General features: G+C 43.8%; 1 protein-coding gene across 12 annotated transcripts in view; it reads left to right on the plus strand.

Moving 5' to 3' along the window:
• AKAP13 (A-kinase anchoring protein 13) overlaps positions 1 to 19,470 on the plus strand; it is a 324,322-nt gene that overhangs the window by 90,284 nt on the left and 214,568 nt on the right. For all 12 annotated transcript variants that reach the window (XM_061394329.1, XM_061394319.1, XM_061394321.1 and 9 more), the window contains exon 2: positions 2 to 45. In XM_061394329.1, the coding sequence (XP_061250313.1) occupies positions 2 to 45 (44 nt within the window). The remainder of the gene's footprint in view (position 1; positions 46 to 19,470) is intronic.

Below are 19,470 nucleotides of genomic sequence, written 5' to 3' on the forward strand. Positions count from 1 at the left end.
GTGTCCTGGGTCATGAAACTTAATCCACAGCAAGCTCCATTATATGTGAGTAAATCACCAGATTTCATTTTATCCTTACTTCTGCTGTTGAATTTTTATAATAAACTCAAAAATGTTCTCCTGTGATTATCAAAGGAATGTTGAACCATCTACATATGAATATATTGACATAATGCACATCAGAAATTGAATTTGATTTAGTGAATATTAAATGATGAATAATACATGATACTGAGTGGAGAACAAGTCACACCTGTAAGCCTTGTGTGGTAGACTGATCGGGTAGATATGATGCATGTATAAAGCAGTCGCATTGCCCTGCAAAATGACTCTACAACTTCTTTTAACCTACAGTTCCTTTCTGTAGAAGCAGTGTGTCGAGCTTCCTCCTGCCGTTGCCGTTACTCTGTGCCACGACTAGGGGGCGCTCTGTCACTGGCAAAAGGGCTATTTTCTTTTAAGAACCTGGGTGAAAGCCATCATCTCCTTAGAAAGTGAGGAGGTTATAAGATGAAATGGATAAATGAATGAATTGAGGCTGAAAAAAGTAAATTCTAGATGTTTTTGTTTGTTTAAAAAAAAAAACTGTTTTAAGAGTGAGTTAGCCGAATTGAGGTGATGAAAAGTGCCTGGTTGGTGAGCAGCTGTCTTAGAGGTGTAGCTCGGCTTGTGAGGGGCCGGGGGATTTGCTGTTCGCGTGGTCTGGAGAGGTGATAAAAGTGTTTTTGATGGCGCAGGACTTCAGGCAGATCCTTAATCATGAAGGTTAAGGATCGTTCATTGGCTGAAAATTGCTCAGAGTTTGTTGAGGACACAGACCAGAAGGTAGAGTGTTGGGTGGCAGTGAGCGTGGTGTGCGGTGAGCAGGCAGAGTCTGGCCCCGCTGTGTTTGTGTTCATGGGGATGCGAGGCAGATCTAAAGAGGTGGGTGATGCTCAGCTGTGGAAGCACACTAAAGTGTGCGCAGTTTATTTCATGACCACTGAGGGGATTTTAATGATGTTCAAACTGGCTGTTCCTGTTTTGTGTTTATTTTTTTAACCATGCTGTGTTAGTAAAAGTCATATACTTTCCTAACATAGAGCAGTCATATGATTGCTCTTCATACAAAGCAAAACACGTGTTCATAGGCAATATCTTGCGTTCTTAAATTCCTTCCAGGCTACTTGGAGACCATTTATTATGTTCACCAGTGGGTTTGCACATGAATTGAATACCTTGGACGTAAGAAAACAACTGAGATAAAGTTCACACACTGTAAAATCCACCCGTTTAAAGTGTACAGTTCCACGGTTTTAGTGTATTCACGGTTGTGTCATCTTCAGGGCGCTTTTCAGCAGCCTAAACAGAAACCCCACATCCCTTGGCAGCCGCTCACCAGTTCCCCCTCCCTCAGCCCTGGGCATCTGCTTTCTACTTCCTGTCCTTATGGTTTTACCTGTTCTGGAAATTTCATATAAATGGAGTCATGCAGTATCTGGCCTTTTGTGACTGGTCTCTTTCACTTAACAGCTTATATATAAGGTGTATATCAGAGTGAGTATAAGTACTTTGTTCCTTTTTATTGACAGATAATAATCCATTATATGGACACATTATGTGTTATTTATCCAATCCTCAGTTGATGGGCATTTAGGCTGTTTCTACTTTTAGGTGAATGATGCTGTGAACAGCAGATTTTTGTGGAGGTGCCCAACTTTATTCTTCCCCCATTGATTTTTCTTGGGCACTTTTGTTGAGAATCAGTTGGTTATTAAATGTAAGGAATTACTACTCAATTCTGTTCCTTTCATTTATGTCATCCTTCATTGGTTAAGTTTCTTTCAACAGTGATTGATAGTTTCCAGTGTACATGTCTTTAATTTTTGTAGAATTTATTCCTAAGTATTATATCCTTTTTGATGCTATTGTAAATGATACTGTTTTCTTAAATTCATTTTCAGATTGCTCATTGCTGGTGTAGAAATGTAGTTGATTTTTGTGCATTGATCTTTTAATATACAGTCTTGCTGAACTTGTTTATTAGCTAGTGCTTTTCTAAGTGGATCCTTCAGGATTTTCTATATCCAGGATCATGTCAGCTGCAAATGTGCTGTGTGCGCTAAGTCGCGCTTCAGTTGTGTCCAGCTTTGCAACCCTGTGGAGCATAGCCTGCCAGGCTCCTCTGTCCATGGGATTCTTCAGGCAGGAATACTGGAGTGGGTTGCCATGCGCTCCTCCGGGGCATCTTCCCAACCCAGAGATGGAACCTGCGTCTCTTATGTCTCCTGCATTGGCAGGGGGGTTTTTACCACTAGCTCCACCTGGGAAGCCCTGTTGAAAATAGACATAGTTTTTGTCTTTCCGGTCTTTTTATTTTGTTTCTTTTTCTTGCCTAATTGCCCTGAGGAGAACCTTCAATTCAATGCAGAGTTGAATAAAATAGTGAGAGGAGACATCCTCTCTTGTTTCTAATCTTAAAGTGAAGGCATCCAGTCTTTCACTGTTAACATTAGTATGACGTTAGCTGTGAGTTTTCATACGAGACTTCATCAGGTTGAGGAGGTTCTCTTCTATTCCTAATTTGAGTATTTTTATCATGGAAACTGCTGAATTTTGTTGTTGAATATTTTCTTCTGTCTGTTGAGATGTATTGTGTGGGTTTTTTCTTTCATTCTATGATTGTATTATGTTGATTGATTTTTAATCATTAAACCAGCCTTTCTTTCCTGGGGTTAATCTCATTTGGTCATGGTGTATAATCCTTTTTGTGTGTTGCTAGATCTGGTTTGCTAGTATTTTTGTGTCTGTGCAGGTTTTCTCCTGGTAGTTTTTGTCTGCTTTTGGCTGTTGAATGAGTTTAGTTACGGGCTGATACGACTGCATAGTTGTGGCAGGCAGAATAATGGTTCACGTGTGTCCACATCTTGATTCCCAGAACCTGCGAGTGTTTACCTCACGTGGCAAATGGGGCTTCACAGATTGCAGTAAGTTAAAGATCTTGAAACCAGAGTTTATCCTTTAATTATCTGGATAGCCCAGTGTAATCACGGAGGTTCCTAAGTGAGACAGGGAGGCAGAGATTTGTAGATGCCACGCTGCTGGCTTTGAACGAGGAACGGTCCATGAGCCAAGGACTGCAGCCTCTTGAAGCTGGGAAAAGCAGGCGGACAGCTTTCCCTTAGGACCTTCAGAAGGAACACGGACATCCTTGTTTTAGCCCAGTGAATGCCGTTCAGGCCTCTGACCTTCAGAAGTATAAGATAGTAAAACCTGTGCTGTTTTAGCCTCTGAGTTTGTGGTAGTTTGTTGTAACAGCAGCAGAAGGCTAATACAATGGTAGTTTGGGAAACTCAGTAGTGTGCGGGATAATGTAGAAGGAGCGCGCAGAGGCCGAGAGATCAGTTAGAAATTTTCTTGTCTTGCCATCATTGAATCTGAGAAGTTGAGAACTAACAGAGGCTATAGATGATACCTGCTTCAACCTCTCCATTTTAGAGATGAGGAAATGCATTCTGAAGATACCGTGATAAGGTCACGTAGCTCATTGGTGGTAAATTGTGATTTACATCTGTATTTTGGGGTGCTTAGTCATAGCAATCACTGTAAAACTTGTGAAGCATAAAAAAGCTTCATTCTGTTAGGGAAGCAAGACTCTTAAAAGTCAGTTCTGAAGAATATACTTAGCGCTCTTATATACGACTTAGGTGTTTAGTATAGTTGGACAGGCTCTGCTGGGAAGACCATTTTCAGTGAACTAAGGCAGGGCTCAGGGGTTTCCACTGTTTGGGTGAAGCAAAGCATAGTCATGCCCCCTTGAGTTTTCTAGTGATCTAGCATCACAGTTTCACTTTCTGTGGTTTCAGTTACCTGCAGTCACCATGGTGATAATATTATATGGAAAATTGCAGAAATAAACAATGTATGTATTTTATCTATTTATGACTGCACTAAGAGGCATGCAGGATCTTACTTTCCCGAGCAGGGATCGAACCCACCCCCTGCATGGAAGCACAGGATCTTAGCCATTGGACCACCAGGAAGCCCCATGATTCACAAGTGTGAAGTTTCCCGCTGTTGCGAGTGGTGCGGTGGAATCTTGCACCGTCCTGCTTCATCCTGTAGGGGACATGGATCATCCCTTTTGCCGGTGTGTCCTGCCCGCTGGTCACTTAGCGTCTGTCTGGGTTATCAGATCATCTGTGGTACCTCGGTGCTGTGTTCACGTGACCCTTACTTTACTTACCAGTGGCCCCAGAGTGCAAGAGTAGTGAGGCTGGCAATCCAGATACACTGAAGAGGAGCCTTGAAGTGAAAAGGAAAAACAAAATTTCATATGCTGAGGTTGCTAAGATCTTTGAGAAGAATGAATCTTCTGGCCATGAAATTGTGAGGAAGGAAAAAGAAATTCATGCTATTTTTGCTTTCGCACCTCAAACTCAAACATGCACAAAGTGTGATAAGTGCTTTAGTTAAGATGGAAAAGGCATCAAATTTGTACAGTAAGATATTCTGAGAGGAGGAGGGAGATACCACATTCACCTCATTTTTATTTCAGTGTAGAATTGTTATTTTGTTCTATTTTGTTATTAGTTATTGTTAATCTCTTTACTGTGCCTAGTTTGTAAACTTTATCACAAGTGTGTGTGTGTAGGGGAAAAAACATGTTCCATATATATATATATATATATATATATATATATATATATATATAGAGTCAGGACTGTCCATGGTTTCAAGCCTCTACTGGGGGTTGGTGAGTGTACCCCCCGGGATGGGAGAGCTGCCGTAACTGTTAACAAGGCAGTCTGTTGGTGAGGGAATCAATTCTCTGCACCTCGACAAGTACTAAGCAAAATAATAGAGTGTGTTGAAATTTTTCTTGATGATTTGAGATATGCTAGGGTGTATGTCATTAACAGAAGAGAGAAAACTCCTAGTTAATAAGGAAAAATGATGTACACTGAGAATAACTTTTACCTGAAAGTTAAGAAAAGTAGGCTGGATTCCAAATATTCCAAATAAACATCTTAACCAGGCTTTGCATAAAAGCAAGTCCACAAAAAGCTGCAGTAGTTAAAATGTAAGGAATGTCCCAGATTTCACAGGTAGCAGCACTGTTGAATGCTTCAGTGAAGCTATTGTAATGGGTGATTTTTGTGGACTGTTAATGGCGGAACACACGGAACCTGGAACTTCGGGTGCCAGGAACTGTAACCTGGCTGTGCCTCGGTTTCCTTGCCTGTCAACTCTCTGATTTCGCACCTACACCCTTTGTGTTAGATCAGCTGGTTACGTTACCAGGTCAGGTGTTTGCCTCAGCCTCTACAAAAATACTGATGATTGCCAGATGGATGTTTATAAGAATCGCAGTTTCAGGACTGTTGGGTGGTGGTGTAAAAACTTGGACAGGTTTAGTTACACCCCTCTAGGTGGTAAGGGCCTGGATTGTTGGAAAGTGAAAGTGCTGGGCGTTCAGACGTGTCCGACTCTTTGCGACCCCATGGGCTATAACCTGCCAGGCCCCTCTGTCCATGGAATTTTCCAGGCAAGAATACTGTAATGACTGGCCATTCCCAGGTCTCCAGGGGATCTTCCTGACCCAGGGATCGAACCTAGGTCTCCTGCATTGCAGGCAGATTCTTTACCATCTGGATTGTTTAGTGGAAGTAAAAATGGAGAGGCAATGGCAGGCGCAAGAAATATTGATAAGAAGCAGTAGATCGGAATTCTTTAAAAACGAAAGAATGATGGTGGGTTGAGAACTTGAATGTGAATGGCAGCCTGTGCCATTGCCAGATGTGGAAAAAGGAGGCAGGTGATGGCTTTGTTCTTTAAGCATGTTTGAGAGCATGTTGATGTTCCATATACAGCAGGAGATGTGGGCTTGGAACTGTGGGCTGAGAAAGTTGGTTTCGAAGTAGAGTTTGAGTCATTTGTAAGAAATTGGTACTTTTGACTCTAAGAAGACACGAAAGATAAAAGAGTGAATAGAATTAGGATGGTGGACTGTAGCAAGAGAAGGTGAAGTTGAGTCGAAAGATGAGTTCCAGAAATCTGGGCTGCATTTGAACTTTTGGCCTTTTATCCCTGGAATTCTTAAATTTCAGTCACACGTTAGTACTGGGAGTGAATTTGGGGTTGGAGCTGGGGAGTTCTTAGATGCCTGCTTTGTGAGGACCCCTTTTCGGAGGCTGGGAATTTAGCCAGGAACAAAGCGGAAGGCTCTTGGGCTGCTTGCATTATAGTGAGGAGAAGGCATAACTCTTAAACAAGAAAATGCCCGGAAGAACAATTTCATGAAAATAAAACAAGAGGATGTAATGTGGCTGTGTCTGAGTAGGGCCTCTTTTAGGGGTGCTCGGGGAAGGGGTTTGGGAGTACCTCTAGCTAGGGGGCAGAGTGGACTGGCCATTTAGGCTTAGACCTGAGTGACCGGTACGAGCCAGCTGTGTGTGGATCTGGGCCCAGTGTTCCAGCCCAAGGCAACAAGTGCAGCGCTCTGCAGCCAGGGCTGGGCTTAGGCGGAGAGGGGGCGGGGTGTGTCCTTTCCTGGAGGAAACTGGAGACTCAGGGAGGAGACAGGGAAAAACCTGACCTGGAAGGGTTTCACAGACCCTTGGGTGACTCCCACAGGCCTGCCTTCTCTCACAGCTGAAGCCCACCTCTGAGTGTCCTCTGAACCCCAGCCTCTGGCTCACAGTCAGGTCTGGCCTCTCAGGGACAGTGGATTTATCGTAAGGCGGAGCGCTGGGCCCCAGGCAGACTGCATTCTTAGGCAGTTGAAGCATATTGTTTTGGATTCCCCATTTGAGGAGAAACAGTTTTTTTTAAGATCCCGTGTTTTGATGTAAATGGAACATCCTTGAATGGAAGAATGTTTTAAAGGAGATCCGACTCTCATTCGTCCGAGGACAGTGGGATTAAAAGTTTCTGCTGTTTTCTTTCATGGATGATTCACTTTTGGGGAGAAAAGGAAGTCTTTCCAAAAACCTGCTGTTGTGAACCTTCATGAACGACGTGTGACGCGATTTCACAAGTGGATCTTTCGGCCTCTGGTTTTCTGTGACTGCTTCACCAGCTGGCGTAGCACTCAGCTGCATCTCCCATAACCTTTCTGGATGACAGCTCCTTAAAAACAAGAGTTCATATTTGTATACTGCCTCCAGGTGTAAAATGCACATTTGCACACAGAATATCATTTGATTCTCATTACAACCTTGTGTAATCCGCCTGCAGTGCAGGAGACCCCAGTTCAGTTCCTGGGTTGTGAAGATCCGCTAGAGAAGGGATAGGCTACCCACTCCAGTATTCTTGGGCTTCCTTTGTGGCTCAGCTGGTAAAAGAATCCGCCTGCAGTTCAGGCGGGTTTGATCCCTGGGTTGGGAAGATCCCCTGGAGAAGGGAAAGGCTACCCACTCCAGTATTCTGGTCTAGAGAATTCCATAGATTGTATAGTCCACAGGGTCGGACATGACTAAGCAACTTTCACATTCTTCTTTCACAATCCTGTGAGGGGAGAGGAAGCTTCCTTCTTACCCTCATAATACTTGAAGAAATGAGAATCCAAGATGGTTCATTTAGTATATGCTTTACCCAGAGATTGTAAATCTCAAACCCGTGGTCTTTCTTCCGTATACCAAGATGTTAAGCAAGGTTTGCTATCCATAATTGTTACCTAAAACATGACAAATCTCAGTACGCTTTATGTGATAGAGACTTGCACAAATAGGCTTCCCTGGTGGCTCAGACGGTGAAGAATCCGCCTGCAGCCTGGAAGACATGGTTTGATCCCTGGGTTGGGAAGACCCCTGGAGGAAGGCATGGCAACCCACTCCAGTATTCTTGCTTGGAGAATCCCCAAAACAGAGGAGCCTGGTGGGCTACAGTTCATGGGGTTGCAAAGAGTCAGACGTGACTGAGTGACTAAGCACAGCACAACACAGACTTGCTCGAATAAAGTCCTTTTTAAACTAAGTAACCCAAGTTTAGTCTTCCATTTCTCACGTTTTAAAAACATTTTTAATGTTTTATTTGAAAGTGCACATTTACAGAAAAATGACACGAATGCAGCTTCACTTCCGCTCACCTTTTATTAACATTTAGGTGTGACCTAAATGTGATTTTCTTGCCATTTTCTTTATTACATATTTTTTTGAACTGTGTGAAAGTTGCAGGCATCATACTTCCCCCCCCTAAATATTTCAGCATGTATCAATAGTTCTTAAAGACTGAGACATTCTCTTTCATGATGACAGTACAGTTAACAAAACAGGTATCATAACGTTTATGTAATACTCTTATGTAAGTCCATCTCCAGATTTCTCTGATCATCCCAAAATGTCCTTTAAAGCATCCTCCTTACCACTTCTCCCCAATTCAAGGTTTAATCCGGGATTGCACCCTGTATTTATTTACAGTCTCGGAGGGATTGGGGGCAGGAGGAGAAGGGGACGACAGAGGATGAGATGGTTGGACGGCATCACTGACTCGATGGATGTGAGTCTGAGTGAACTCCAGGAGTTGGTGATGGACAGGGAGGCCTGGCGTGCTCCAGTTCATGGAGTCGCAGAGTCAGACACGACTGAGTGACTGAACTGAACTGAACCGGATCCTTTGTCTTTCCTGGTGCCGACATTTTGGAAGAGATCCTTTGTCTTTCCTGGTGCTGACATTTTGGAAGAGAATTTGGCCAGTTAGCTAGTTACTTTGCTGAATTTTTTCTGGATTTGGTTAGGAATACTACATAAATTCAAGTCAACTTCGCTTTTTTTGACAGAACAATTGCCTTTTCAAAGTTGCTCATTAAAAAGTAAAATAAAGATGCTTACTTGTTTCCCAGGTTTCATTATTAGATTTACCTTGTGTGAGTCCTGAATCAACAGTGCTGTCCTCTTTGCGATTAAAACCATTGCTCACAAGGAAACTGATAATGTCTTTATTGTGCACCTCTAACTTTTTACAGCTCTAAGGTGATGTGTACAGCATCCTTGCAAAGTGTAGCAAAGAATGTCTGACTTTCTACTAGATGTGTGTTCTGTGAATAAATAACCTACTCGTTCCTTTAACCAGTTGAAAAGGCACGCTAGACATAGAGTCCCGAATCACTGTCTTTAGTCCTTATGGGACTTATGGTCTGAGCCACTCTACAATAAACGACATACAGCAGATAGTTTTTCTAAGCATAGTATGTACCCTTTGGCTGTAGAGCCCTTTTCACTGTCAAGATAAAAGCATATACTTACCCCAGAAAGGATAGGGGGTGAGGGATGCTATCAGATGATGAAAGAAAAAGCCAGGCATATGAAACAAAAGTTGGTATTTATAAAACAAACCAAATAGGTCCCGCCACCACCCCCACACACGAAGCACTACCGGACCCAGCAACCTAGCAACTGGCCAAGAGCAACAGTAAATAAATCCTCCCCCAGACCAACAGCTGAAAAGGAAGCAAGGTTTTAAACTTCGGAAGGAGGAGGAGGAAAGGGTCTCTTTAAATGCCTCTTATCTAAGGCCCCCAGGCTTGTTCTAGAAGAAATCTGGGCAGACCAGCCCTGAAGGTTTTCTTCTGTCATCTGACAGCAGCCCTCACACCCTGTCCTTTCTGGGGCACATGGAGACAGTAGGGTCAAGAGTAAGCAGATCTGGATTATTCCAGAGGAAGTCACTTCCTTTCCCCGCTCTGACTTTACTTTTCTGGAGAAAAAGCCGTGATGATGCCCCCAAGTGACTGCCCCACGGTTGGCGCCCCGCGTGGGAATGAACTTTGTGACCGAGGTCAGGACTGCAGAACAGTGAGATGAGTCAGGGGAATCATTGTATTTTCAGGGCGGTTGACCTCACTCTGCTGGAAGAGTGAAGAAACTGAGCTACTGCGAGACTGACGGATTTGCCCCAAGCTCCATGGAGGTCGTGATGGTTCAGGTCAGGTAGCAGGATCTGCAGGTAACTAGCCCAGCCAGGGGCGGAGGTTGGAGTTCAGGGTTCAGAGTACACGCTGAGCCCTTGTGGTAGAAGTCTGGGAAGACATGGGCTATGTGAGAGAAAAAAGGGAACAATGGGAATGCTGGAAGGAGAGAGAGAGATTTGAAAAGATAGCATTGAGCTCTCTTTCAGAGTAGTGTTGGTCGCTCAGGTCGTGTCCGACTCTTGTGACCTCATGGACTGTAGCCTGCCAGGCAAGGATATCGGAGTGGGTGGCCATTTCCTTCTCCAGGGGATCTTCCCAATCCACAGATCGAACCCAAATCTCCAGCATTGCAGGCAGATTTTTTAACAAGTAAAAATAAAATGTGGGTTGTAACACTTGAGTGTAGAGAAGTCATTAATAACCATTCTGGTGAATTACTCAGGCAGATACTTATCTTTATCCCTAGATCTTCTACAGGAGGATGGGGGTGGCTCTTGAGCCCTGGACCTGTGAAAGGAAGAGGTAGCCAAGGCTCTTGACTGACTGAGGCATTTCTGTGTAAAGCGCAGCTCCTGCAGGTTTTTTTTTTTTTTTTCCCCTGGTTTTCTGTGTTAGAATAATGTCCTTACTGGTTGCCAAAGTGTTCCAGTGGGCGTTGGGCACTTGATGGTTAATGAACCTCCAGAATGGATGGCTTGGCTCTGACACTGACTCAGAAGGTTTATCTTGGATGCTTGATGATTCACTAACTAGAATCACCGTAAGAACACATTTAAAGAGGAAAAACTTGGGGTTAAGATCCTTCAGTTATAAACTTGCTGGTGTCCCCAAGATTTGTGGTCAGGTGAACCCATCTCAAGGTCTCCTTCAAGAAAACCAAAAGCTCCCATCCGAAAACTACATACTCCTTTAAAAGCAGAGAGATACATGTAAGATACAGGTTATGTATGGAATACTTATCATTACCTGCCTTATGACTGGGATGAAACCCACATTTATTAAATTTTCAAGGGGAAGAGCTATTCTAATTGCAGAACAGATGTTTAGAACCCCAACAGATCTGGTTTATTATGTCCTTTCGCATTTCTCTTTTTCCATAGCACTGAATGTTTTTGCCTGTAACTGCTTCTGGGAGGAGGAAAAACATCCTGATGTATCTTTGGCAATGGATTCCTTTCTCCATTTAAAACTTACAAAACAAAACAATATCCAGTGATTATAACTATTTCTATTAGAATAGGGACCAAATTTTTAGATGATGTCGCTCTCTGTTCTGTCAAGTAAGGGGAGGGTGGATTAGGATACAGGTATTGCTTGAGACTCATTGGAAAAGACCCAGATGCTGTGAGAGACCAAGGGCAGGAGGAGAAGGGGGCAACAGAAGACAAGATGGTTGGATGGCATCACCGACTCAATGGACATGAGTTTGAGCAAACTCCGGGAGATGGTGAAGGAAAGGGAAGCCTGGCGTGCTACAGTCTATGGAGTTGCAAAGAGTGGGACACAACGTAGTTACTGAACAACAGCAACTGTGTGTGTGAATCAGAACTGACCTCAGTGCCAGAAGATGAGAGTCCACATGGAGATGTCATGCTGAGAAAGAAGGGGGTTTAACGTGAACAATTAAAAGTTTGTTTTTGCATAAGTATAGTTGGCATACATAATGACAGTTGAGAAAAGTAAAAGTGTTAGTTGTTCAGTTGTATCTGACTCTCTGTGACCCCATGGACTGTAGCCCACCAGGCTCCTCTGTCCATGGAATTCTCCAGGCAAGAGTACTGGAGTGGGTAGCCATTCCCTTCTCCAGGGGATCTTCCTGATCCAGGAATCACACCAAGTTCTCATGGTTTGCAGGGGGATTCTTTACTGTAGGTTACCTCCAACTTTAATGTCCTCGGTTGCTCTTTGGAGGGAAGAGGATCTACTTGGTAGTGGCAGCATTTTATCTCTTGCTGATAAATGTGTTTCCCTAGCAGGAGGTGAAATAACAAGGCTGTCCCTCTTGCTTGGCTCTTGTGTTACATGTTGCTCCTACAATGAGAGCTTTATCAGCTTTCTGATCTCTTAAATTAATTACCTGTCTTTGCTTCAACAATACACGTCTGATGGGTCAGCTGCAGTGTTTTGTAGACTGGAGGCTTCCCAGCCAGGTCTGAGTACTGATGGGTCAGCTGCAGTGTTTTGTAGACTGGAGGCTCTCCAGCCAGGTCTGAGTACTGATGGGTCAGCTGCAGTGTTTTGTAGACTGGAGGCTCTCCAGCCAGGTCTGAGTGCTGTGTTTTAAATAATGACAGCTTTGTCACTAGTGCCAGAAGAAGTAAGGAAGTCAAGTGTTCCTCAGTTTAGCTTCTGATGACTTTACAGAGCAAGAGCTTCAGTTTCCTTCTGTTGGGCTTGTTAGCCCATCTGCAGCAACTCACTTTGAAGTTTACAGATTTTGCATCTGCAGATAGCGTTTTCTTCTTTTTCCTTGGCATTTTCCGAGCAGGTGGAGATACATAAAGGCCAAAAGCCTTCTCAGGGTCTCTCTGCAGGGTGCTTTTACATTAACTTGGTGTTTCCCAAGCATCTAGATATTTGGGGAGCGGAATGGTGGTGGGGACAGGGCAATAGAATTAAATTTTCCATTTGGTTCCAATGAAGAGAAGTCTTGCTTTCCAAAGAAGACCAAGTTGTAATGCTCTATGTCCGTACCTCACACATCAAGCCGTAAAGCACTTGCTAAGTGAATGGAGGACATGGTCTTCGAGGAATAGATTCTTTCGCAGGAGTTCACATGCGTGAGGAGTTAAATGACAGTATAGGTAATATGGGCTCAGATGCTGGATTTGTTACACAGGCAGTGATGGTTCATGGCAAGAAGAGGGATGAGATGTTGGCAGAAATGATAGGAAGGCCTTCAGGAAAAATGGGGTTCCGTTAGCCTGGACAGATGGAGAAAGGAAAGAGCAGAATGAGAGAGGGGCATAGAGTCTGCGAAGTAAGGTGTGGACATGGCATTATCAGGGGTGGTCGGGGCCTGGCTTGACTGGAGAGGACAGTTCCCATGGTAGAGTACGTGGAGAGGAGATTGCATAGATCTGCTCTGTTCATTAGGGTAGCCACTGGCTCCGTGGAGCCATGGAAATTAATAAAAGAAAATTTAAAAATCAGTTCCTCCATTGTAGAGAGCTTAGCTGCCATGCTGGCTAGCAGCTGCCACGTTGGACAACGCAGATAGAATATTTCCATCAGTGCAGAAAATTCTGTTGGGCAGCACTGATAGAGGGAGTATGGCATTTTACAAGCAGGATAGGGAACAACTGGAGGTCTTCTGACTAGGCAGGGGGTCGCACGGTGGAAGCAGTGCCCAAAGGACATGGAGGAGTGGCATGGAGAGAGCAGAGGAGGACCGCGGGGGCCTGTCGAATGGGTGGGCCTGGTCACCGTTTGAGCGTGCGGGATGCACGGAAGGACGGGAAAGTGGTTCCAGAGAGCAAGTGGATTTTGTCTGACAGAGTGGCGGAAAGCATCAAAGAGCCACAGATATGACCTAAAAGAAAATCCTAAAGGATTTTCCTAAAAGAGGAAGAGGGATAATGTAGAGCAGCGCTAGGGGTGCCATGATGGATAGAAACCTTAAATATATAGGTAGTTTTTAAAGACACCCATCTCCTTTATTTTGTGTAACATGAAAGCATATGATTGTGTGGCTTCCTCTGGCGTCTCTGCACCAGCACTTGGGTTGGTAGCTCTTTCCTTTGTTTGCTTAGAAAGAGGAGAACAACACTTACTGAGTACCTTTCATGTAAGGTGACTTACATACGTTATCTCTTCATCTGCCTGAGGCCAGTGTTATAAGAACGGTTTCACTCCCAGTCCCTTAAATTGCTGCCACCCTCTCTTAACCTGGGAACTCGAAGCCTGATGCTTGTATCACATTCTACATTTAGAGGTTGGCATCAGTACTGGATTCCACTTGCCGTCGCTTCTTCACATGTAAGCTGGAGATCTTGTAAACATTGTTTACTAAGGGCAGTCGTTGGTGTGAGGAGTTGCCCAGACTGACTTGCAGTTGAATTGTTCTAGAGCACTGGTTCTCACTGATGCTCATGTGGTCCCACCAGCATGAGCATCACTAGGAGCTTCTTAGAAATGCAGATCTTCAGGCACCATCCAGACCTACTGAATCAGAATGCTTGGGGTGGAGCCCTACAAACTGTGTGAGTGTGTATGTGTTCGCCCCCCACTCCCTTATGTGAGAGGCTTGTGGAATCTTGGTTCCCCGACCAGGGATCAAATCCTCATCCCCTGCAGCAGAAGCACCCCCTCTTTGCAGCCCCATAATCCTAACCTCTGAACCATCAGGGAAGTCCTCATTAAAAAAAAAAAAGTTTAATGATAGTTTTCATGTAAGTGAAAGTCGCTCAGTCATGTCTGACTCTTTGCGACCCCGTGGACTATACAGTCCGTGGAATTCTCCAGGCCAGAAAACTGGAGTGGGTAGCCCTTCCCTTCTCCAGTGGATCTTCCTAACCCAGGGATCGAACCCAGGTCTCCCGCATTGCAGGTGGATTCTTTACCAGCCGAGCCACCAGGGAAACCCTGTTCATGTAAGTTCACTGATAAAAATCTCAGACTGTAGACTGTAAACAATTCCAGTTATTTGGGTGTGGTGGTCATTGATTCCGCAACCTTCTGAAGTGTTTCATACATAAACTGGCTGGCACATTACCCTGCAAGCCACTTTGAAATAAGCCCTCCAGATGATTCTGTTGCAGCCCAGTGTTTAAGCATGAACCAGTAAACAAAAAGGATGGTTTTAAAAGCCCCGTTCCTGCGGATAAAATTGGACAGAAACTTGATACTTGAATTGTTTTTGCTGCTCTCACGTCAGCTTCTGTCGCAGCACCTTGCACATACAGGTTCTCAGTGTTTTTGGTTAAATAGAGTTAAAGCTGTTCAGGGCTTTCCAGGTGGTGCAGTGGTAAAGAATCCACCTGCAGTGCAGGAGGCGCAGGAGACTCAGGGTTGATGCCTGGATCCAGTCGCTCCCCTGGAGAGCAGGGCGTGGCAACCCAGCCCACTTGCCCGGAGAATCCGTGCCCAGAGGAGCCTGGTGGCGGTGGTCCGTGGGGTCGCAGAGAGACACAACTAAGTGCACGTGTGGACACACCGCTCTTCCAGAAAGCGCTTGGCTGCATTCATGGGCGGTAATAAACGGTAATAAAGGTCTGATTAGGGTGAGATTTGGGGCGGGGGAGTGGTAATATTTAAGATCCCCAAGGGCAGACCACTCAGATGAAGCGACCCAGGGGACTTTGTTACCTGGAACCAGTGACACTGTGTCACTTTGACCTCTGAGATAGGTCAAAGGAAACTTGGGAATGATGCTCAATGAAAAACTGCATTTCAGTGTAAATAGTCTAATACTTCTGTGTTGTGTATGGTCTATTTATTTGGAACTTTGTGTTTTATTCTTTCTATACTAATCTCATTAGTTTGACAAGCCTGTGATTGGGAGGAATTGTTTTATTTTACAGGTGGGGAAAGATTTATATTTTAAAGTTTTAGTACAAGCTATTAAGTATAAGATAAGCTATAAGGATATATTATACAAAACGGAATATAGCCAACATTTTATCATAACTGTAAATGGAGTATAACTTTTAAAAATTGTGAATCATACATTGAGAAAGGCAATGCCAAAGAATGCTCAAACTACCGCACAATTGCACTCATCTCACACGCTAGTAAAGTAATGCTCAAAATTCTCCAAGCCAGGCTTCAGCAATACGTGAACTTGCAGATATTCAAGCTGGTTTTAGAAAAGGCAGAGGAACCAGAGATCAAATTGCGAACATCCCCTGGATCACGGAAAGAGCAAGAGAGTTCCAGAAAAACATCTATTTCTGCTTTATTGACTATGCCAAAGCCTTTGACTGTGTGGATCACAATAAACTGTGGAAAATTCTTCAAGAGATGGAAATACCAGACCACCTCATCTGCCTCTTGAGAAACCTATATGCAGGTCAGGAAGCAACAGTTAGAACTGGACATGGAACAACAGACTGGTTCCAAATAGGAAAAGGAGTATGTCAAGGCTGTATATTGTCACCCTGCTTTTTTAACTTCTATGCAGAGTACATCATGAGAAACGCTGGGCTGGAAGAAGCACAAGCTGGAATCAAGATTGCCGGGAGAAATATCAATAACCTCAGATATGCAGATGACACCACCCTTATGGCAGAAAGTGAAGAGGAACTCAAAAGCCTCTTGATGAAAGTGAAAGTGCAGAGTGGAAAAGTTGGCTTAAAGCTCAACATTCAGAAAACGAAGATCATGGCATCCGGTCCCATCACTTCATGGGGGATGGGGAAACAGTGTCAGACTTTATTTTTGGGGCTCCAAAGTCACTGCAAATGGTGATTGCAGCCATGAAATTAAAAGGTGCTTACTCCTTGGAAGGAAAGTTATGACCAACCTAGATAGCATATTGAAAGCAGAGACATTACTTTGCCAACAAAGGTCCGTCTAGTCAAGGCTATGGTTTTTCCTGTGGTCATGTATGGATGTGAGGGTTGGACTGTGAAGAAAGCTGAGCGCTGAAGAATTGATGCTTTTGAACTGTGGTGCTGGAGAAGACTCTTGAGAGTCCCTTGGACTGCAAGGATATCTAACCAGTTCATCCTAAAGGAGATGAGTCCTGGGTGCTCATTGGAAGGACTGATGCTAAAGCTGAAACTCCAATACTTTGGCCACCTCATGAGAAGAGTTGACTCATTGGAAAAGACTCTGATGCTGGGACGGATTGGGAGCAGGAGGAGAAGGGGACGACAGAGGATGAGATGGCTGGATGGCATCCCTGACTCGATGGACATGAGTCTGAGTGAACTCCGGGAGTTGGTGATGGACAGGGAGGCCTGGTGTGCTGCGATTCATGGGGTTGCAAAGAGTCGGACACGACTGAACGACTGAACTGAATTGAACTTATATTGTACGTCAGCTATACTTCAGTGTAAAAGAAAGTTCTAGTCTATTTTCATTATAAGATTTTTATTGTCCTCTTTGGAATTTGCTATGACAGCAAAGGTCCATCTAGTCAAAGGTATGGTTTCCCCAGTAGTCATGTTTGGATGTGAGAGTTGGACTATAAAGAAAGCTGAGCACCGAAGAATTGATGCTTTGGAACTGTGGTGTTGGAGAAGACTCTTGAGAGTCATTTGAACTGCAAGGAGATCCAGCCAGTCCTGAATTTTCATTGGAAGGACTGAAGTTGAAGCTGAAACTCCCAGAACTTTGGCCACCTGACGTGAAGAACTGACTCATTGGAAAAGACCCTGATGCTGGGAAAGATTGAAGGCAGGAGGAGAAGGGGTTGACAGAGGATGAGATGGTTAGATGGCATCACCGACTCAATGGACATGAGTTTGAGTAAACTCTGGGAGTTTGTGATGGACAGGGAGGCCTGGTGTGCTGCAGTCCATGGGTTCGCAGAGAGTCGGACACGACTGAGCGACTGAACTGAACCCAGGCACTGGATTCCCTTTTTGGTCTGTGGGATCCATCGATCTGATTGTGGACTTATTTTCTGCCATTCCTGTTATCGTCTTCAGCTAGTTAAAAGCCTGGGGTGATCTTAACTTCCGCTGTGCATTGACTGTGCATTCCTCTCTACTCACTTCCTGCATTCCTCACTTCTACTCTGATTAAAGATGATTCGCTTCTTGATCTCTTACTTGCTGTAGTTTATGCGTATGCAGGAGAAGGCAGCAGAAATGCAGGTTGTATGAAAATGGTAATCCTTAAGAACGAATTTTTGCCTCGCTAAAAAGTTTGTGACACGTTGACTCCATGTGTTTGACTTAGTGTGAATAGAATGCTAGATTTCTAATTAAAAAAATAAGTAGGCAACAAGCAGTAAAGATTTACTGTGTTGCATAGGGAACTATAATCAATATCTCTTAATAACCTATAAGGGAAAATAATCTGAAAAATAATATATGTGCATATGTATAGCTGAATCACCTTGCTGTGCACTTGAAACAGTCAACTACACTTCAGTAAAATGTATATATTAGGGGAAAAAATGGTAATCCTAAGGGGCCTCATTTTTTGTTGCTCTTTAATTTGGGGGAGGGCTGAAAACATGTATTTCTAATCAACTTCTGGGTGATGCTTTGGTTCTGGGACAACACTTGGAGGGCCCGGGTCGAGAAATGTTAACTTCCTTGTAGGTGTGAAGTAGATAGGGGGAAAATTCCTGCTCTAGTACTAATCAGCTGTGGGAGCCTTACAGTCTTCCTCTGTAAAATTCAGCAGGGTAATGCCAGAATTATAGGTTTTCTGTGAAGGCTAAATGTGATTTTAAAAATGACAGCCATGGGCAGGAGGTGGGAGGAAGATTCAAGAGGGAGGGGACATAATGTGCACCTCTGGCTGAAAGTGAAAGTCGCTCAGTCGTGTCTGACTGTCTGCGACCCCATGGACTGCAGCTGGCCAGGCTCTCTGTCCATGGAATTCTCCAGTCCAGAATACTGGAGTTGGTAGCTGTTCCCTTCTCCAGGGATCTTCCCAACGACAAACCTAGACAGCATATTAAAAAGCAGAGACGTTACTTTGCCGACAAAGGTCCGTATATTCAAAGCTGTGGTTTTCCCAGTAGTCATGTATCATTGTGAGAGCTGGGCTATAAAAGAAGGCTGAGAGCTGAAGAACTGATGCTTTTGAACTGTGGTAAATTTTGTTGTTATCTGAAATGGTAGACTATTTCTTCTTACTACTTTATGATTTTTAAGTATTGTGGATCATTCAGTGTCCATATAGCTATTTAATATCAGAATGTTTAGTCAGCTTTAAGAAAGCTTCATAATTTACCTTTAAAGCTAATCAAATTTTTAATTTTTTTCTACATTTCTGTGTTGACTGCTTTTCAGAGGATGTCATAAAACCAATCTTGCCATCCAGTTAAAATTCTTCACCTGTAATTAAATTAAAAAAAAGTAAAATTTATTACTTTCTTTTACTTTGAGAAATATGTTTTATTAGAAGAGAGTATAAAGCCAAGCAAAGACATGGAGATTCTGAAATGTGGGGTATTTTTGTTTACTTTGAATGAGTAAGGACCTGTATTTGATGTCTGCTGTATGCTAGGTACTTGTTAATATACTAACGGTACCCTAATCTCTGTAAGACAGTGATGCTGGTTTGTTACAGTTAGCACTTGATGAAAGAGCCATTATTAAATTATTTCATGCACTTCAAAATACGTGAATATAAAATGCAGTTTCTACCCTTGTGGAGCTGACAATTTTGTGGTTCCCCAGAAGGACTTGAGTGGTTCCCAGAAGAATCCCAGAGCTGACAGCCACTGAGGCTGGAGTTCTGAGTCACAGGACTTAGGGCCCATGGTCTTCCCTCCAGAGTGATGCCCCCATTCTGTATTTGCATCTTCCCTCCTAAAGACGGTAAAGAACCTGCCTACAGTGCAGGAGACCCAGGTTCAGCCCCTGGGTCAGGAAGGTCCCCTGCAGAAGGAAATGGCCCCTCCTCCAGTTTTCTTGTCTAGAGAATTCCATGGACAGTCCATGGGGTCGCAAAGA

This window comes from Bos javanicus, chromosome 21 (genome assembly GCF_032452875.1).
Source record: "Bos javanicus breed banteng chromosome 21, ARS-OSU_banteng_1.0, whole genome shotgun sequence".
NCBI classification, from domain to species: Eukaryota; Metazoa; Chordata; class Mammalia; order Artiodactyla; family Bovidae; genus Bos; species Bos javanicus.